We start from the raw sequence: 20,686 nt of genomic DNA, 5'->3' as shown, positions 1-20,686 counted from the left end.
ATATAAATAATTACCAGCCTCATTCAAAAAGCGACAACTATGACCATGGCTGTGTTGGACCCAAACCCTGCTGTGATGTTGTTGGGGTGCGACAAACAAACAGGAAGCATTTCTTTAAGCAGTGAATTTTGTAGACGCAATTTTATTGGTGGCCTTGGAGCTGAAATGGTAAACTTCCTATGCAATTTCTCCAAACAGCAGAGTTACGCCCCAGTTCTGCTCTGACGTAACTCATTTCATTAATAGGTTTGCGATTAGTGACTGGTAGTAAAAATGGCAGGAGTGTAAAAGCAAGGTTGCAACCATGCACACTCACACACCGCATCATGAGCCCTCAGGTTTAACACAGAACCAGCAAAACTGTGAGTGAAGGATCAGGACATCACCGCTGACCGGGGCAGGAAACTTAACTTTTTTTTGTTCACAGGCCACAGCGGCCGGTGATCTCAAAGTTCACCAACCACTTTCACTCTTTTACCGACCCAGTATGTTTTTGAAATAGAATAGGACCTCAAAGTCATGGCTGGCTATAGGCCAAAGAGTCTGGCGGAGCAGATAAGGAAGAAAAAATTCAGCTACTCTTGCGAAACCGATGAATGAAAGACAGTAGCAGCAGACTGACACGTTTTGGTTATGTTACCCCGATGCGGGCTTTCTGCGTTGTTTTTTTCTGTAGCAATAAAGACATTTTTAAAGCGTCCATCGGCCTCTAAGAGTAAGTTAATTTGTTCTTTCTTTCTACCTTTTTCTAGCTCATGCACCTTGGTTATCAGGTGACGTGGTGACAGTTTTGTTTTTCTTGGTTAAAGCAGATAAACCAGCCACAGACAGAATTTAACAGCATTTGGCTTCTGGCTGGTGTTAACTTCCCACTCTGGCATTCACAGACTGATGGCAAATAATATTCATTGGATACCTCAAATTCAGTCTTTGCTGGAATCTATCTTGCACTTAGCAATCATCAACCAAACCACGCTGAGGACGATGCCTTGAATTACTGGAGGAGAGCCATCAGCTAACTATGGTAAGGCATGCACATGGCTGAACAGCTAGTGAAGATGTCAGTACTTGTTGTGTGAACACTTACTGAGCTGCAGGGTTCACTGGTAACACTGCAGGGACTGGAGCAGCAGCACCAACTCCAGAGTCAAGAGTTACAGTAAATTCACATTTTACATTTCCTGTATTTAACGGACGCTCTTATCCAGAGCGATGTAGTGAGCAGGTGGGGGTTCGGTGTCTGGCTCAACGACACTATGACAGAAAAAATGGCTAATGTGGGGATTGAACCTGCAACATCTTGATAATCTCTCTAACCACTGGGCCATCCTGCCATACTTCTGATTACATGAGGAGTCATAGGAAACCAAAACCTGTCCCGTCTATAACATGATGAGGAAATTGTGATATAAAATGCACCGCGTTCAGTCAGGGCAAGACTTTCCATCCACCGGCTCCAGCGGCTTGAAAATTCAAGACCAACTCTTGTTATTTTAGCAGACAAACTGATCTTTAGAACAGAAACAAACCTGGTTAGTCACCTGCCAAAGCAGCTAGTAGGGTAGACATAATTTCCAGCTATAGCTAAAATTTACCAGGATTTGGTTGGTGCTCATTTTCTACTCTGGATGCAAAACTATAGTCAACAGTAACTCCAACTTCTCCTCTGAATTAGCATCTCACAACAGCAGGCTAACAATATCTGCAACAAGCTCAGCTCCGACTTCAGCCATTGACTTCTTTTAACCCCAGATATGCAGAAAGAGGGCAGAGCGCAAAGTCTCGCAATCGAAAGCAAAAAGAGATGCCGATAATGGGGTTGTGAACTTCAATAAGTTACTTTAATTTCAAAACATCTGGCTTCCCACCTCCCCTGAAGAAGTGCTCAAAAAAACCATGTAAATAAAATTCATCGGATGCCTAAATGCCTCATCAGAGGCCACACACACACACTCATGACCGTCAGCTGTGACTTTGATCGGGAAAAATTGACTTCTCCTCGCTAAACCTGAATGGAACAACAAAGCTGAGTCTTCTGGCATTGGAGAGATTGTTTCTGGGCGGGCGGCGGTGAAGCTTTCGTCAGCAACACTCGAATTTTTGGGTGAAATAATAGCATTTTCCGTAAAAGTTCCCAATGTGCATAGGTAGACAGTTTTTTAGATGGAGTTATGGGGGAGGAGGGAGTGCGTTCACTTTGTGTTGTAGTTGGCAAAGCGCTGGTTCAGGGGGTTCTCCGGTGACTTCATCCACTCTTTCTTCAGCAGCTGCTTCAGCTGCGACAACCTCATGTTGGGGTTCTCCATTTTAAAGCGAGCCATGTTGGCCTCCTCGTAGGCAGCGAACGCCGCTTTCATCCTGCGCTCCGGGTGGCGGTCCAGGTCCTCGGGTCCCGTGCTACGAGACAGGGAGGCAGGGGGGAGCGGTGAGAATCAGAACCCGAAACTTGCTTTTTTTGTCCACTGGTCACAGCGACCGATAGATTGTCAACATTCAGGAGTAGGGATGGGACGATATATCAAAATTCAACATGTGTCAAAATGTGACAATACGCATCGTGGGTCAGAAAAATGAATCTCGATATTAGCTCCATTTTATTCTGCTGTATTAATCACAAGCTCTCCATCCAAATTATATTATTGTCACTTTGTAATGACATTTTTAAATTGTTGTTTTCACTCTAGCAGCCAATGCCATCACTAGAAAGATTTGCACAGTCAGACTTTGTTGTCATTGAAATTTTATTTTTATTATTATTTTTATTACATCATATCGTTTTGGTATTGAATCCTGAACCCCATATCGCCCTGTCGCTATTCACGAGATATGTTCACTATTTTAGCAGCTAAATATGATTTTTAGAATCGAACAGAACGGTACAAGCCACATACAAAAAATCTGCTAGCATCTGACTGGTGGCTTGTGTAACCAAAAGCCGACCTTCTGACACTTACACAATTTCCGCAATAAGTGTTAATTTTGGTTGAGCTGATGAAATCTGTGGATTGGCTACATCTGGCTAGGTAGGCGGTGAGTATTATCATGATAACTGAGATTTTATACTATTTTGATACCATCGAAAAAGTTCAATATTTAATTTCATAAATGTTCGATACTTTCACCATGTGCTCTGCAAACTGAAATTGCCTCCAGAGGGAGTATACTTGCGGATTGGAATAATTAAAAGAAGGACTGAACAGACAGAGCGTCAGTCTGGCTCTCGACAGTGATGTGCAGCAGTCAACACTGTCGAACAGTCTGCCAGGTCTTGAACTGGACCCCGGTTCACCTAAACTGGCTGACAATCTGAAGGGTTCACGCTCCAAGCTAGGTTTTTTTTTATGCAGACAGCTGAAATTAATAAGGAGGACTTAGTTGACAGCCGACCATCATGTCAGCGTGGGTCCAAACTCCCGGTATTATTGTTGTTAGCAGGCTTACTCATACTGTTACAAAGCCAAAGTTGGCTAAATGCTGATTCTACGTCTGTTAGTTATTTGCTTTGTGCTCTTCTGGTTTCAAGTCAAAACTTACGCCACACATTTATCAGAAATCTATTTTAATAAAACATTATCGCAAAGTTTTATTTAAGTCCTTGTTATTCCCATTGCAGATATAAAGTTATTTAAGTTATTGTTATTGATGTTGAATGTATGGTGCTTTCCATGGTGCTTTTGGTTAAAATAAAGCACAGAGGTAGTTCTGTGATATTGCTTGATGGTTTTTGTTGTTTGTCGTGGTATCACAGTATTATCAACATTTTAGATGTTAAACTTAGTGTTGGTATAAAAGTCAAAATTCTGGTATTGTGACAACACCATAAGGAAATAGTATTAACTTGGAGTTTTAGACCAAGGGCCACAATAGAAATAGGTCCTTGGACATTTAATGTTATCCTTGATCATTTTCAGATGCATTCAGGTTTGATTGAGGCTTTCATCATTTTTCTCGGCTGACATTGGTGCGAAGAGAAATACTGTAACAACGTGCGGAGTTTCATCTTGACACAGACAGCACAGAAACAACAGGATCACACAACATAAACACATACAGAACATAAAGACATAAAGACAAATGATCTGAGATAAATGATCAGTACCTCATCACAGCGATGGCATCTTCTATTGTTCTGGCCTCCACAGTTCCTTCATCTGGGATAATCCTGTTGACGTTCTCCTCCAGCGGAGTCTCCAGGTGGCTCATTTCTGTGGGGAGAAAATACGTTAGAAACATCATGACAGGGTGGCGTCGTGGTTAAAGAGATCATCCATAACTGTAAGATCGCAGGTTCGATCCTCACACCTGCCAATGTGTCCATCAACAGCCGAGCACCAGCACCTGAAGGCCAAGTTATACCGTACTTGGTTATACTCACCGTAGCTACACCGTAGGCGTCTACAGCGATGCGAGCATTTGCGGTTCTGCGTGTAGACCAGCGAAACGCTAGACGGCAGTGTGGTGCTTTGTTAACACGGAAGTAATAACAACAGAAGTCGTAGTGTTTACATTCTCTGAAACTCATCTTCTGGATATTTCTCACCGCAAATTCAGAGACATCTGGTAATCTTTATAATTCAGAGATTAGCTGTCGTACAGATGAGCGTATCTGAACCTCCGCAGCTCATCTCTCTTCCATCTGCTCCATGTTGTCTTCACTATCGGCTCAGATCCACCGGATACAGGCAGGAGGAAATACAAAGTGGGCCAATCACAGTTCTTGCCGTCTTGCATCGCCCTACGCGCAGTTACATTTTTGAAGAGGCGGAGCTACAGCGACACTTCGGCACAAAAGTAGAAATTGGTTTTGAGAAGAGCACCACTTCATCATCTTCACCCTGAACTTTACCTTTCTCTTTGAGCGGCTGCAGCTCCTGCTCGGTGCGAAGCGTCTCCTCGATCTGAGCGCGGGTCATTTTTCCTCCGGCTGCGGCCTCCTTGATGGCTCGGCCCTTCAGCCGGGCGTTCTCCTCGTCCAGGAGTCGCTGGTTTTCCTTCTTCCTCTCCAGCGCCTCCATCCTCTTCTTCTCCTTGTCATCCTGCAGAGACAGAAAGCAAGGTTTCATCAGATCTCTTTTGTTGAAGAGATTTCATGACTTGTACCCATCGTACGAATTTTTCAATTATTTCTTATGTCAGGATGCTCTACTGCTGTTATTCTGCACTTTCTGTATGCATGCTATTGTTCATATATGTCATACTTTTAATTGTACTTAATATGCTGATGCGTAACTGTCGATTGTGTTATATAATGTGTATGTAATATCCCTCATATGCTCTGCTGTTTTTAATATCACATTTTTTCTACTATTTACTGATGGAACGACCCAATTTCCCCAAAGGAATTATAAAGTTTCATCTTGTCTCACCTACACTTCAGAGCTGTGCATGTTTGTGTGACAGAAAACAAAGGAGACAGACAGGTTTCCTGCCAACATCACAAACAGACTTTTGTCATCCTGATTTATTTCCTTTTGTGATATTTCTTTCAGCACAACTCCTCCTACCGTCACAAATTTGAACTTGCCGGCTCACCTTCCTCTGCTCTTTCTTCAGCACGTGTTTGTCATTCTCCTGCCACAGAGCGTCTTCCTCCTCCTGCTTCTTGCGGGCGTCTGCCACCGCCTTGGCCTCGGCCTTGCGGGCTTTGGCTGTGGCCGCCTTCGAGTTCTCGCCCTGGAACTTCTTCGGCATCCCTAAGGCTGCTCTTCAGCTGGGAGGGGCAGTGAGAGACAGGACAGGAAGTCAGTAGGGTTTGACCGACATGGGATTTTGAAGGCTGATACCAACACCGATATTTTAGCTGACATTTTGTGCCGATATTCAATTTCTTTAAATTTGAACAAATTACAATAATTCAGTGTTTCCCCCAGAATTTTATAATGTCAGGGTGGAAAAGCCTCTCTGTCTTTTCTCGTTTCTTTGTTACAACACTTCTATACTGGGCTAAATGAGCTATGATGAAACAAACATTTAGGCTATTTTAGGTAATTTCACCATGATTATAACGTGCAGCATCTTTTTTTTAAGGCCATCTATGATTACCTACAGCCACTCAGGACGGAAACTAACGCAGTAGATGCTGTACTAACTAAATGAGTCTCATGGCAGGTGGAAATGAATCATCATGCAATAAAGCTTATTACTGCTAAATAAGCGTTGCATCAGGTGAAAATGCTGATGCAACGCTTGTTATTTAGCACTGGTTAACAAGCCTGCCAATTAAACAAAAACTTTTAACATGGGCTTTCCATTACACCACGGAGGCCGGGCATTCATTTTCTAAAACAATACTAACGCCCATAAAAGTATTTTAACACCTCCTTTTAGACTTGAAATGAAGCTAGCTCGCTACAGCTAGCTTCCGTTAGCTAACGTTAGATAAACAAGGTTGGCTTGCTTCACTACCAGCCCGCCATATTCTATTTAAACTTTACTGGATCTTACTTAAGCGAATAATTATCACAATACGTCCATGTTCATGTATAAATATCATCATTCATACCAGTGTGAGGGAAAACCAGTCCTACCTAAACGACCACAAATTCTTGTTGTTTCGAAGAGGCATCTGCCACCTCCTCTTTGAGACTGCGGCGCACTCTGATGACGCAGCATTCCCCGGACCAATCAGCAGTCAATGCTGCATCAGAACCAAATTCTGGCATAAACTTCTTTACATTGATAAAATCTTTCTCTCCCATAACAAAAGACCATCAGAACTTTTAATATTTTTCATTCATATAAGGTTTTTGTGTAATTTAGGTAAATGCTGTATATCCCGTTTTGCTTTTCTTAACATCAATTTTGTTTTTTGTTTTTTTTATTTTGTGTCATTATCTTTATTTTTTGTACTACACTGGTGTATTTTATGAAGGTTCTTTCGATAAAAAAAAGGTAAAAAATAAAAATAAAAAAAATTCACATTCTAAATCATAATTCATGTCATGTTTTAGTCATGCTTCTGTCATACTGATGTCAAGCGACACAAAGGAGGCATTAAATAATTACTATTTTATTTGAGTATACAAACAGTGTATACAAATATGCAAAAATAATGACGATACTGATACATTGTGTGGCAATATCAACATAGTGTATCATGGTATAGTTACTGCATATTTCTGAGAAGGGAGGAATGTCATGATAAGACTGTGTAGACGGTCTGTTATGAGCTGGAATAAAGTGATAACGTACAGTGTGTGTGTGTGTGTGTGTGTGTGTGTGTGTGTGTGTGTGTGTGTGTGTATTCAGAAGTCGTTGTCGCTCTCCTCCAGCAGCGGTGGTCTCATGCCCCCCCTGGCGGGGCGGCTCGTCTTGGACGTCGGACCCTCCAGACTGTCATCGTCCAGATCCTTGTTCTCCTCCTCCTCCCCTTCCTCGTCCTCCTCGTCGTCCTCGTCCACGTCGATCTCACTGTCCTCCGTCTGCAGCAGCAGGAGAGCAGACAGCGCTGATAAGCATCACAGTTACAAAAAGTTTTTAATCCAAGATGCCCATAACTAAAGGCCAACACTGCTTCTCTGGGTTCTACTTCTACACACTGTGGGAGAGTTGAACTACCATGACCATCTGGAACCAGGCATCCAATAAGACAGCTATAGGGATCCGCTAAAGCTTTTGCTAAATTTAAAGGAAAAATCCACCCTAAAACACTTTAACACTGTTAAAAAAACAGATATTGGCAAAGTACTTTGCATTTCTGGGCCCTTTGGTGTCAGCCTCAGAATCAAAGAGCGAGGGCTTCTTCTTCTAGAGCCGCCATTTTGCACCAAGAGACGTTCAACAATCATACAGGGAGAAATCCATCGTAGAAGAGGAGAGAGACCAATTTCTCCACCCACAGGAGCAGGAGAGAGACCAGAATGCAATGCAGCATGATGACATTTTGAGTAAGGGGGGGCGGCCGTGATCATAGATACGTTTTTCCCACAGCTGAATGATCACACTTTGAATTATTTATTTGCCCACATGCCCACATTTGATTGCAAACAAGAAGTTCACACTTTTTCTCTGGGGGTTGTTGAAAGGCATTATGGGAAACGTAGGCAACTGAAGAAGTAGATGAGGCAGGTTGAGGGAAAGTGGGTTCGCCAAAAAAGTAAATTACAACACTTCTTCATAAAATAACTCCTGGAATGCATTGAATATCACAGATTGATGATATCTAACGGTGTTTAAGTATCTGAGGGAGGATTTTTCCTTTAAATACATACAAGGGAATGAGGAGTGAATTAGATCCTGTTCCCACACAAACCTGTCTCTTCTGTCGCGTCTTGGTTTGAGGGAGCGAGCTTCTGGAAGCGTCTACACTGGGCTTTGAAATGCATATGAATGAGAGAGAAAGGTAAAACTGTTGAAATGATACAAAGCAGAATGTGAGAGATGGAAACCCGAAGTAACGAGAGAGAGAGAGAGAGAGAGAGAGAGAGAGAGAGCAGAGGGCACTTGGGTGAAAATGACAAAAAAGGTGCAAGACATTCTATAGAAGAAGAAGAGAGAGAGAGAGAGAGAGAGAGAGAGGCAGAGCAGAGAGCGCCTTCTTGGTCCACCGGGAGCGAAAATGGAAGAGGTGGCAGAAAGGCTGATGAAGAGAGAGAAAGTGTGATGGTGAAGAAAGAGAGAGGAAGAGAGGAAAGCCCTAAAGGCTGTTTCTAATTTGTCTCTACATCAGCGGATACCAGTTTCAGTGTAATAAACCCCAATAGACATTTCCACTGAGACACTAAGGGTGGATTGCACCAATACAGTTTAATTTAATGTTAAGATTAATGATAATCAGAGTTCAGTAAAACGAAGTTTATTAGGAAAACCTAGATTTCAAACTAACTAGAGCTAGTGCTGCACAATTTAAATTTAACGCTAGTTTAGTAAACCTACGATTAATTATTTAAACCTAACTGTAAATGATTTAAACCAAGATTATGCAAAAAGCTGCAATTATGAGAGTTAAACCACCTCAGTTTGAATGAAGCAACAGGATTTAAGATAATCTAGGTTTAAAGTAAAAACTAAACTGAGATGTAAAAGAAGGTTAAAGTTAATCTTGCTTATTCTTAAACCAGGTGTAAAGTTTGGCGCAACAGAATTTATTGATAAATGATGTTTTAATCCAGTTTAAAAATTAATCTTTGTTGGTGCAATCCAGCCTAAATCACTTGTCCATGAGTCTAATTAGCCTCTGTAACTCTCTTCTTGGAGAGAAAACTGTCAGTAACTGGGGGGAAGCTGACTGGCACTTTCTTTCTTTCTGTACAGCAGTGCCTTAACTTAAGTTAGCCGTGGTACCTGGAATTCTCTCTTATACTGAGAGAACATCTCTCCAAACTCCATCCAAGACTCTATTCTTGCAATGTGGCTTCTTTAGCTGGCAAACATTACACAATTCATAGAACATCACTCAATATATTTTCTGAATCAAATCAATGAAACAAACTTTTTACAATCCACCGGTAAATTCTACGTTCAGATGATCCAGCAGGAAAATCTCAACTTTTGTAACTGTTTTGCTTATTATTCCTTCATCTTCTACTAATTTTCCAGCTTCTAACACACAAAATGAAAAGGTGCTCGCTATCGCCCTACATGCTCACCAATAAACTCCTTATAATAAGGCAGGATCAACAAGGTTATCAGGCGAAAGTGTCTCCTGCATGAAAGGCAGAACTACAAGGATCGCTTCTTAAACAAAGTGTGCACTTATGGATATTTTTTGCTCAGAAGATTCACAGATTCTTTCTTAATGTAAGGAGTTTACTGGTGACTGTGTGGGGCGGCAGTGAGCACATTTTCTTGAGACTTAAAACTATTAAATTTACTTAATTAACTATTAAAACTATTAAAACACAAACTACCTGGTGGATCACTTCTATTCCAAATGTAACAGCGGATCCTAACGATTCAGAAAGGGTTTTGAGTGATGCTGTAAGAGGTGTGTAATGTTTGCCTGTGAAATGAGTCACATTACAAGAACAAAGGTTACATATCAGGGTTAACTTAAGGCATAACAGGAAGTAATCTTGGTATTAAAGGCAGCTGTTGCCATGGTTACAACAGTACTAACCTCATCGCTGTCTCCACCCTGCATGTTTCCGATGAATCGAGCTGCTCCTCTTCCTAGGGAAAAAATGAAAGTTGGGTAAAATATGAGGTAGATAGGTAATAGAAATAGGTTTGATTAGAATGATTTTTGCTTGTTTTTTCACAATGCGTTTATGGATTGAACATAAACTTTTTTTTTTTGCATTGGTTAGCCTTTTGTGTGGAAATTCCCTCATTTTTATCAGTGTGCAGGTTTCTCCTTGAGGTTTTGGAACCCATGTACCTGTGGCAATACGTTTCACAGACTGAACAGTACAGCACAGATGAACTCTGTGTTACTCCTGATATTTACAAGTCTCATTACTTTGACGTACATGGAACTGAGCAAGGCAAATAAAGTGGACTGATGGATGAAATAAGTTTTTCAACATTTATACAATATGGGAAATATTTTAATCTGATGTGGTGTGGTAATGGAGACAGTTGAAACTGTGGACAGTTTCTCCTGTGAAAATACTGTTTTATTTGGTTTGGACATTGCCCGAATATTCATTGCCAGGGATCAACATTGACTTTTGTAAATTGGCCGATAACACTTTTGCTGAGATGCGTCATTAAAATAATTTTAACAGACTGGAACTACTATATGTACAGTATGTAGAGCTAAAACAGCTGAGTATGAACTATGGCGTAGAGCATCCACTAGAGGGCGACTGGTGTCTGGCTTTGTTTTGTACTGAATCTTTGGCTTTCCGTAGCAATTACATTATCAAAGCCATAGAAAAGTAAAGGACAATCTTGTTCAGTGTAAAGTACCATGACTCTGCCATAACAATGCTGAATCATTTCAAAAATCATTCAGCTTCCTACAAGCGAGGAACATGGACCCAGCCAAACTGGCTGACCAGCTTTGTGTGAACTCCTTGGAAGTGTGACAAAAGCCAAGATGAGATAAGCAACCGATCAGTACTGTAGAGAGCAGAGAGTGATGGAGGTGTTTTGTGTTTGTCCATAATCTGCTTTAGCCTTTGTAAATTTTGCACACACTGAATATTCATTTGGATAAATCCCTGGTCTGCGTACCTGCCATGGTGTTTCTGGTGGGCCGTGGTTTAGGAGGCCGGAACTCGTCCATGTCGCTGTCCGAACCTTCGTCCTCCGGAACGTCCATGTCCGAGTCTTCATCTTTCACTACAGAAAATATATTTACACACTGCGTTAGAGGGAGGGTGTGGAAGCACAAAAAAAGGGTTGAGATGATGTCATTACTGCTTTGCTTCAAGTGTGTGTGTCAGCATGTGTGTTTGTCTCACAGGAACTCTTCATCTGGTTCCTCTCCTCCTCCCTGAGTTTGTGCTGCATCATCCTCAGCGTGTTTTCAGCCTCCTGTGGTGGAGACAGACAGACAAAAAGAGAAATGCAACACAGGAGCCATCAAACGTCTGTCATCACACATGAGCCTTCAAACGTCAGTCGAATGCACAAGCCAAGTCAACAACTTTCTCAACGTAAAGAGCCCCCATTTTCCACCACAGGGTGAAAACTCTTCTTTTTCAGTAAGTACCTCACAACACCTCCTCCCCACTAAATAATATCTCCTCTCTACTCACTCTAAATCCCTTCAATCTCTCTCCTTAGCTCTTATTCTATTTCTAACTACTTCGCTCTTATGCTATCATTCTATGGTCGCAAGAATATTGTAAGCTCACTAAGGCCCTGAACTTTGCCCTCCTTATTTTTGGTTGCTAGGAATTTTGACTGATCTAGGAAATTGAAGCTTATTCTACTTTTGCACTCCTTGTAAGTCTGTAAACTTACAAGTCTGTAAGACATCTACAGCAGTGTTTCTCAAGCCCAGGTCTGCAGACCAGTGCTGGAGATAAATTGAAGAAAAATTCTACTACTAGTCTTTTTTTGGTATAACAGTTATTAGCAGTATACAAAAAGTCCTGTTGCTAATTGCTAATCTATGCTAAATACACACACACGCACCTCAAACCTCTCCTGCTCTAGTCGATGGTATTCCTCCAGCTGGGACTCCAGGAAGCTGAGGTTCCTGAACTTCTCCACGAAGGTCTCATACTGCTTCTGAAGCTCCTCCTCGATCTTCTCATATTCGTCCATGAACGCCGGCCTGAGAGATTGAGAGAGGAAGAGAGGCAAAGTACAATCTAGTTCTCCCAGTTTCTACAGCTATAACTTTCCTTTGTTTGTGGTTTTATTCATAGTCATTTCTGAGGAGATAAACAAAGACAAAGTGGGAGTCTTAGAGCAGAATTTCCTATCTTTCAAGAGAAATTCCAGCAACATCATTACGCATTACAGCTTTTGCTCAAATACTTGCAGCAGTGGAAGAAAGAAATCTTCAATATGGCTGAAGCAGCTTGAATGGCAAATTTTTTGGTATTTTAAAGATTTGCTGACTATTCCTATGACATGTTTTGATAACAATGTCCATCTTAAAATGAAAATCACTTCAGTTTAGTTTACAGTTAAAGCTGCACTAGGCAACTTCACATTTTGGCGACCCCAAGTGGCAGCAGGAGATAACTGTTTGAATTTTGGAAGGCTTGAAGGACTTACCCATGAATCATGTCATTTCTTTTTCTTAGTGACTGGTAGGGTGGAGAAATCTTTTGGCAGCAGATTCAACCATTGTAGTTGAGTCCAGGTTTCTCTGGACAGAGCACTCGCTCACTGATGTTCAAATGCTTCTTCTCTCTTTCCACCAGCTGTCAATCCTGAACCAGACTGTGAACTGACCTGACACTCTGCAGGGTCTGCAGCCTCTTCTGATTCCTCTCCAGCTCCTGCTTCTTCTTTTCTATCTTGGCCTCCAGACTGGTCTCATCAGACACAACGTTATTCAGCATGTCCTTGGTCTTCTCCACATTTTCCTACACAGTCAACACAAAGACATGGGGACATTTTCTACTTTATTAAAAGGTGTTATGTGCAGTATTTTAACATCAATAAATCACATTAATTTTGACACATTAGTATAATTACTATAAACAAACAAGACCATCACTCAGAGGACTGTCAGCCTCTACCGGCATCTACACTGCATTTTACATTGTATTTCAGACCCTGAATGACACCACAGAAAACAGACTGCAGGATGAGGGAATCGAATCGAAACCTGATCGAAACCACATACCAAAACCTCCTTGATGGCTGCTCTCAGGGCCTTTTCAGTCTCATTGATCTCCAGAGGTCTAGCAATGGCCGCAGTTCTCATTTCCTGAGGGAGACAGAAGACAAAGACAGAAGAGTAACCTACTGAATCACCGGCTCCATTGTCACTGCTGTCTTTCTATTATACTGGGTTGCAACTGCACAGAAGGTATCATCAGAGCGAAAGAGCTCCATGTATTGAAAGTGGAACAGCTAAGCATAAGGCCAATGTAAAGCCGACGATGCATGTTAGTCAGATTTTTAATGTTTTTTAAATCATGTTTGTAAAGGACTTTGAGTTGAATTGTATGATGCTTGATGAATAAATTTGACTTGACTCTCTAGTCTGTGTTTTTTTGAAGAGAAATTGCACCAAAACTGATTTTTCGATTGTCATTCTGCGAAAGTACATTTTCCTAAATTGTTTTACAATTTTTCCTACGTTGCATTATAACGTTTGAGTTCTCTAGATCAAGGAAAACAGAGTACAGTGTGTGTGTGTGTGTCTTCCCTCACCCTCAGGTCCACCTCCTTCCCCAGTAAGTCGTACAGAGACGCTCCTTTAGACGTGATCTCTGATGCCAGCTGCCGAGCGACTTTAAGGTCTGAAACCTGGAGCGAAGACGAAGACAAATTTCTGCTTCACACATAGCTGAAGCAAACTCTGCTTTAGAAAAAATCTAACTGTTCCAACTAAACAAACTATCCCTGAATATAAAAAAAAACAAATACTGTGAAAGTCTGTCTTTCCATTGGAAAAATGACCATGCCATTTCATTAACCAGATTCCTACGAGAGATCATTGATGAAATTTGGAGCTGTTCAAACCATTTTTACTCCAATAATATGAAAAGAATGACCTCATCTTCAGGAAAACTGAATGGATGAAGCCAGAGCAGAGAGCGGTGCTGAACTCCACCTCACCCGTGAGCCGAGGTCGAACTTGAACTTGCTGTTGTCCTCCTCCACCCGGTCTCCCAGAGCCATCTCCTTGGTCTTCATGGCGCTGTACAGCACTGAGGTGATCTTCAGCATCTCTTTCACCGCGTAGCCGTCGGCCTGGTAGAGACGCTTGGTGTTCAGCTTGATGTGAGCCTTAGTTGCCTGCAAACGGGTGAGATGAGGGTTAAATGAGATTAGCTGACTAAACGCAGGCTTGACGTCTAGATATCCACCGAGATTAAAGGAAAAATCCACCGTAAAACACTCTATTGGTGATGTACTTTGCATTTCTGGGTCGATTTAGTTGTTTGGTGTATTTCTCTTATTCCTGTGGATAATCTATCTACTAATTATATAATTTTCTATTTATATGTCCATACATCCATCTTTGATTGAAAGCAACAAGTTCACGCCCCTTCTCTGAGGGTTGTTGAAAGGCATTCTGGGAAACGTAGTAAATCACTAACCCAAGCAGAAGTAGATGAGGCAGGTTGAGGGAAAGTGGGTTCACCAAAAATATAAATTACAAAACTTCATCACAAAATAACTGCTGGAATGTATTGAACATCACAGACTGATGATATCTACTTGTGTAAGAATATCTGCAGGTGGATTTTTCCTTTAAATGGTACAGTCTGTATAGAATTGAGACATAAATAACATCACCATGAATTGGGCCACGGCCTTAATGAAGAATATTCTGTCTGACTCTGTATCCACATCAGTGGGAATATCCATCTGAGGCTCATATCTGCATGGACAGAGAATGAGAGGGAAAGATAGAGCAAAAACACACACATCCAATCTAAACCAGAAAGTAGAAAAGTACAAAAGCAGACAGCATACTGAAAGCTGTTCCCAAGGTGTATGAATTCATTAAGAGCATAATGAAATGAAAAATTACTTAGCTAATTCTCCATATTATAATGTGTACTTACTTAATGATAAATGCAAAAGAAATAACTGCAACTGTGAATTTTTCCCATCAAAATGCTGGTTCCTTGTGACTTTAACACTTTCCACATTTATAGGTGAAATGTATACACCTTGGTAGAAGCTTTCAGTGTACTTTTGTTCAAAGCACAGCATGGGCTTACCTCTTTACAAGCCATATGAGGATCTCTGCCACCAGAGTGAAATTTGGTGTCCTGAAGTTCTCCATGGATATCAGGCGAGGATAGCCCAGCGCCCGCATCATTTCAGTGAAATCTGACAAGTGAAAAGAAGCACTGGTTAACTGTAGCCATGATGACCAATACAGAGAACATTTTTAAGGGAAACAAAGCTCCACATCCTGTTCAGTACAGTAATAAAACACTTACTACATGAAATGGGGCAGATAGTGAGAGCCACTTACTTCGCAAGTCTCTGAAGGACATTTTGACTGCTGGCTCTGGACTTCAACATGCAGTGAGTCCTCCTCTGGTAGCAAAACAGAGAGAGTACAGTCACATTCACAGATACCAGAAAGTATGTGTACGTGTGTGTGTGTGTGTGTGTGTGTGTGTGTGTGTGTGTGTTAAGATATAAAATAAGATGCGAACTGTATCGCCTCTGCAGAAAAATCTGTCTTCTACATTGAAGCCGCAGCATCAAAAAGATAAAAGTATAGAAGAAAGCTCAACAAACAGCAGCATGGGATAGAAATATCATACACCCATTATCGTGGGCTTAAAAAATACACCATACAATCAGCCCATTGGATGACCAATACCATAAACACATTTCAGAAATGAAAAAACACATTATACAATCGGTTAGAAGAAATAAATCACTAACAGGAAAGCAAGATATTGTGTTGTTGAAGGGGATGGGGGTGAGGAGACATCTGGGCTATCATTCTGTGTTAGATAAATAACTGTGATTTATTGTATGCTTGACACACAGGCAAATTAAATATGGCAGCGTTAGGGTTGCAAAGTTGTCATACTCACCTAACTAGCCTAGTAAGCTAGCTAGCTAGTTAGCGTTACTAGTTTGTGGTTAGCAAACCGAAGCCAAAAAGCTAACACTTGCTCTCGCTAACGGTTAGCTACTGTTATAAGAACCATCACAGCCTACAAAACGAGAAAATACCCACCGAAATATCTAGTTACATGTTAGGAAACCCAGTATTTCTAAAGGGAATTGAAACTGTTTTATTACCTTCAGTAGCTCTGTCTACGCTAACGTCCGTCCGGCCGTCTCTATGGAAACGGACACCAGCACTACGGAAGCTTGACGGAGACAAACAGAATGGAAAGAAAAATCAAACTGTCCATGCACCTAGGCCTACAGGTGCACCCACAAATGTAATGTAGTATAACCCACCTTACATGGTTTACTCACTTATTTATAAATTGCAGAATACTGGTGATACGGTAGACAGTCAAGAATGCACACATCCAAACCTGCATGTTCAGCACATGCCTACTGGAAGGTGTTTAGACAATGTACATCTACCTTCTTACACACTTTCTGCACATCTGAAAGCCCTCTGTAGAGCTGTATATGTCAATACAAGCACTGTTTGCACATCACGTAAACATGCTATAAGTTCATAAAAGTTTTTCTTCATTTTCTCATAATTTCTCATTTGTTATACTGTTATACGGTTCTGTGAATTATCTTCATTTTGTCTAACTGTTCATTTCTTAGAATATGGACTTTAATGGTATGGGTCATTCGGTTGAGTGTGCTGACAAAATAACATGTGCAACACTTTATAGAAAACCTTACAGGGTTAAAGTTTCATCATCATGATAAAAACTACAATAACAAAGTTGGACTCAGTGAATCAGGGTTGGGGTCAGTTCAACAGAGAAATTAGAAGTGGAATTTAAATTTAATTCCATTAAATTCTGTGAAATCCCATGTTTTCTTGTTTTTTCTAAACACATATCTGAGATTACGCGTCGTAGTGTTATATATTATCAATACTGAACCTGTTAAAAGTGCCATTCAGGTGGGATTTGATACTGAACATGTCATTACATATATTATGATTGAATGTATTTGATTTGTTGACCTGTCTTTTATTTGATTCTTAATGTTTGATTTATAATGTTTAGCGAGTCAAGACAAACTCTCTTAGAAGTGGACTTTCATGGAATTTAATGGAATTCAAATTTTTTTTTTTTTACTGTCATTTCAATTCAATTCAATTCAATTCCAATTCCAGCTCCATTGAATTGAATTGGAATTTACCATGCACTGTCAATTCAGTTCATGAATGGCTCCAACCCTGCAGTGAGCGCCCACACCTTGCCATAACCAATTTGCTGCAGTATTAGAGGCGGCCACATGGGGCGCCATCTCTCAGTCTGCACTCCTGACGCAGAGCATTATGGAGCAAGCAAGTGAGCCTCCGCACAGTAACAACAACCAGAACCAGGCTGGAAATGAGCCTCCTCCCTGCAGCCTGAACTCGGCCGCAGGCTCCCACAGCAAACGACTGAAAGAGCTGGAGAATGCCGCGCTGCAAACCACTTTAATATCGCGGATGGAGACGGAACCCGAGGCGGACGCCGGGAGCTGGACGGAGCAGCAGTCCGGGGAGGGCGAACACTCGAACGGCGTGTCCTTCAACCACCGGCCGGCCCCTCCGCAGCACAGCCCGGAGCCCGCGAGGGAGGGAGGGGAGGCGGATGGAAATGTCGCCAAGGAGCGGGTGGAAGAGGAGAGGACCCTGACGGACCATTTAAACAAACGGCTGCTCTCCTCGTTTCTGGAGAAGCTGAACGAAAGGGACTTGGCCCTTCCGGGTGTGCAGCGGCTGGACTGCGCCGTGGCCGATGAGGACTCCAACAGGGCCGCGGATGAATGGTGATGGAAACCGGAGACAATACCAGAAGAAGAAAACCAGCAGCAGCAGCAGCAACATGGAGGTGGTGGAGGGTTTCAGGACCGGTGTGCACGGAAGCACAATCCCACAAGAGCAGAGATAGACCCGCTTTTACCTGTTTTACCTTGTTGGTCCTCACATTCTGCAAGATTGAGTGTCTTGAAATGTAAAATTTTATATAGTGAGAGTGGGTGACAGAGTAAGAAAACGCAATAAATGACCATAACATGAACTACTCTTGTACTTGTAACTTATTGGTTGCATGTAGCAGGCGAGGCCTTGTCTAGCCTGGTTGCCATTACGGGTGTATGGTGGCCATGTGTGTGTTTTGAAGTGACATCCAACCATCAGCAGGCGTCACCAGCGGTACACTGTATAATGTATGGTCTAACGAGTAATTTCATCTAAATCTGTGTATTAAGGTGTTACGTAAAAAAAAAATAAGTGGGAAAAGATCTACTAAAGTGAGATAATTTCTCCAATGCACATAAACTTGTTTCAAGAAGTACAGTGATCTACCTTATTTCAACTTATTTATTTCAACTTATTTATTTAATGAAAGTTCTTTAGACAAGAGAGACATTGAAATAGACATGATGTCACCCCATAGGCACATTTAGGTTCACTTTAATACAAAACATAGGTTTTAAGATGCAATACAAGCTTAAATCACAGTAAAATGGATGTTTTATGATGTGTAAGGGCTATAAATGTGGACTGAGCTAAGAGAGATTGTATGGGCGTTACAACTCTGTACCAATTATGTACTATGCTTATATTATTGGGGTGACCATTTAGCTAAAAGTCCAATAGTTTGTCATTCACTATAGATGAATCCAAAAACAATCATCATTTACAGGGAAATTAGCTGAACAATTCCAAAATGTTATAAATCCATAAAAAGCATTAACTGAAGTTCATGTTTCATAAAAATATAGGATCCAGTTTATAAAAGTACGTTTTCCTCAGCTGAGGACTCAAGTCATCTCTCCTTTAAAGCAGCAATCTGCAACTTTTCTCGACACAGAAGTGTATTGTTAGCCCCGCCCTCCCCCTCCTCAGTTGGTCAGGTTCCCGCCCCGACACCTGTCAGTCATGTTGATGATGTCATCTCTCCTGAGGCTGAGGTCGCCGGCAGCGTAAAGCCTCCGCAGCCGATCTGACGCCGATGTTCACCGTGTTTCTGAACGTTTAGCTTCGCTCTTCTTTCTTTTCTTCCTGCTTTCCTCCATTGTTGTTGTTGCTGTGACTTCCTGCTCTGCGGCCACTAGCCTCACCTTGACAGACACAACCGGCTCACCGCTGGCTCCGCCCACAAGACACGCCCACAGGAAGTGGTATATGCCCAAAAACATTCCAACATCATCCCAACATTGGCTTTTCAGGGAAACAGGAGAATTTAGGCATGAACACACGATCACAAACAGACTCATCATTCTTTTCATGTGAAAAAACAAGTTGCATAGTGCATCTTAAAAAATACCATAAAAACAACTTTAAAGTACTAGAATTACAATCTGTTTTTTAGAGTAGGTATCACTTTTTTCCAAATGGTGGATATCTCATTTTGGAAATTAAACATTTTAGCTGTCCAGAGGTCGGACTTTAAGTTTAAAGACGAAACATTCAGTTTGCTTTCAACATTGAACGCAGTGGAAAAGCACCAGCAACCTGGCAGCTCAGTCCCGCGGAGTGTCGTTCGTGCAGAATAAGGAAAAAAACAACTGCATTCACAGTTTTTGTACATGCAGCTCTGACACAGATCAGTTCAGCCAACATTTCCTGTCACACCCATCAACACTGCCTGAAGTACAGGTGTGCAACAGAGCCGATATGGGAACATACCAGATTGAATTCCCTTTTCAAAGAGCCTTTGATCACTGAGGGAATTCAAATTACACCTGGTCTTATTTTATTACAAGCTATACGTTTCTTGGCACAAGAATAAAGGCCTTCAAAATTCAATCACCTTGTAGGGAATATCACTTTTAGAAGAGTGTGTTGTTTGGCTCAAATGTAACAAACTCAGCAATATTGGCTCTAAATGTGGGGCAGAAAGAACGTATGAAATGGTACAGAAACACAAAAAATACCCTAAATCAACTTTAGGAATGGTGTTATTATCCTTATGTGATATCAATATTTGAAGAGTTTCTTTCCAAACTGAGATATCCCCCATTTGCAAAACTGACAACTACTCTGACAAAATGATGCTGCCATGAAATTATCAGCTGCTGGTTTGATTTTCAACATTGAAATCTCTCAGCCTTAAAAATGTCCCTTCATGACTTCACAACACCCTCTTTCTGCACAAATCAGTGTTGTTACATTGTCATAATTATGCAAGGAAATAATAGAATTATATTTGCCCCCCTTCAGGCTTGCTGGCCTTCTCTTACACCCCCAAAATCCATCGGTCTTTTGTGTTAAAGCACATTATGGGTTTCTATTTCAGTTATGAGCTATCAGTTTAGCTAGTTTGCTTTCAGATCAGTTTTGTTTTTGATGCTAGAATCATCTGTGTATTTAAAATATGGATGATGAGTTTCAGGTGGCAACATTTTTCCAAAAGGGATAAATTGCTGTTTGGAATAAAATCCTTCATTTGGGCGTCCTGGTGGAGCAGTGGTCTGGGGCACGTGCCATGTGACCGTGATGTCCCGGGTTCAAGTCCTTTGTCACATGTCATCCCCCCCCCCCTTTCTCCCC

At 41.5% G+C, this 20,686-nt stretch overlaps 2 protein-coding genes and 1 long non-coding RNA gene across 9 annotated transcripts; 1 reads left to right on the top strand and 2 right to left on the bottom strand.

Moving 5' to 3' along the window:
• Positions 1-122: 122 nt before the first annotated feature.
• ccdc124 (coiled-coil domain containing 124) lies at positions 123-6,588 on the bottom strand. 3 transcript variants are annotated; one of them, XM_071911756.2, is made up of 5 exons: positions 6,528-6,588; positions 5,533-5,710; positions 4,847-5,036; positions 4,100-4,205; positions 123-2,397 (listed from the first exon to the last, which is right to left on the bottom strand). In XM_071911756.2, exons 2-5 carry the CDS (start codon positions 5,689-5,691, stop codon positions 2,193-2,195), a joined length of 660 nt encoding a protein of 219 aa, XP_071767857.1. In that variant the 5' UTR covers positions 5,692-5,710; positions 6,528-6,588; the 3' UTR covers positions 123-2,192. The 3 variants fall into 3 exon arrangements, with proteins under 3 accessions (XP_071767857.1, XP_071767858.1, XP_078141655.1); XM_071911757.2 differs by having other exon boundaries at positions 6,445-6,569; XM_078285529.1 differs by having other exon boundaries at positions 6,503-6,563.
• LOC144539663 (uncharacterized) lies at positions 818-13,556 on the top strand. 4 transcript variants are annotated; one of them, XR_013505086.1, is made up of 4 exons: positions 818-1,024; positions 11,351-11,591; positions 12,049-12,199; positions 12,768-13,556. It is a non-coding gene; the product is annotated as an uncharacterized LOC144539663 (long non-coding RNA). The 4 variants fall into 4 exon arrangements; XR_013505087.1 differs by lacking the exon at positions 818-1,024 and adding an exon at positions 7,311-7,462; XR_013505085.1 differs by lacking the exon at positions 818-1,024 and adding an exon at positions 7,560-8,341 and having other exon boundaries at positions 12,049-12,194.
• cluap1 (clusterin associated protein 1) lies at positions 6,990-16,359 on the bottom strand. Of its 2 annotated transcripts, none has more exons than XM_071911747.2 (13): positions 16,300-16,359; positions 15,512-15,576; positions 15,252-15,363; positions 14,821-14,905; positions 14,137-14,316; positions 13,729-13,824; positions 13,196-13,279; positions 12,799-12,932; positions 12,028-12,169; positions 11,349-11,421; positions 11,119-11,226; positions 10,058-10,110; positions 6,990-7,421 (listed from the first exon to the last, which is right to left on the bottom strand). In XM_071911747.2, the coding sequence occupies exons 2-13, from the start codon at positions 15,531-15,533 to the stop codon at positions 7,245-7,247; spliced, it is 1,266 nt and encodes a 421-aa protein (XP_071767848.1). In that variant the 5' UTR covers positions 15,534-15,576; positions 16,300-16,359; the 3' UTR covers positions 6,990-7,244. The 2 variants fall into 2 exon arrangements, with proteins under 2 accessions (XP_071767848.1, XP_078141654.1); XM_078285528.1 differs by having other exon boundaries at positions 15,512-15,552; positions 16,300-16,335.
• Positions 16,360-20,686: the final 4,327 nt, after the last annotated feature.

This window comes from Centroberyx gerrardi, chromosome 9 (assembly GCF_048128805.1).
Source record: "Centroberyx gerrardi isolate f3 chromosome 9, fCenGer3.hap1.cur.20231027, whole genome shotgun sequence".
Lineage (NCBI taxonomy): Eukaryota > Metazoa > Chordata > Actinopteri > Beryciformes > Berycidae > Centroberyx > Centroberyx gerrardi.
The sequence above is the reverse complement of the archived record's forward strand: the minus strand, read 5'-3'. Positions and strand labels throughout refer to the sequence as shown.

Bases quoted from the DNA above. Each gene is read 5' to 3' on its own strand.
- ccdc124 (XM_071911756.2), bottom strand. From the start codon at position 5,691: ATGCCGAAGAAGTTCCAGGGCGAGAACTCGAAGGCGGCCACAGCCAAA. The intron at 4,206-4,846 runs GTAAAGTTCAGG...TTCTCCCCACAG, and splicing joins GCAGCCGCTCAAAGAGAAAG to AAATGAGCCACCTGGAGACT. The intron at 2,398-4,099 runs GTACTGATCATT...CCTGTCTCGTAG, and splicing joins GATGCCATCGCTGTGATGAG to CACGGGACCCGAGGACCTGG.
- cluap1 (XM_071911747.2), bottom strand. From the start codon at position 15,533: ATGTCCTTCAGAGACTTGCGAA. The intron at 12,933-13,195 runs GTATGTGGTTTC...TTGACTGTGTAG, and splicing joins CAGCCATCAAGGAGGTTTTG to GAAAATGTGGAGAAGACCAA. The intron at 11,422-12,027 runs GTGCGTGTGTGT...TCTCCACCACAG, and splicing joins TAGAGCAGGAGAGGTTTGAG to GAGGCTGAAAACACGCTGAG.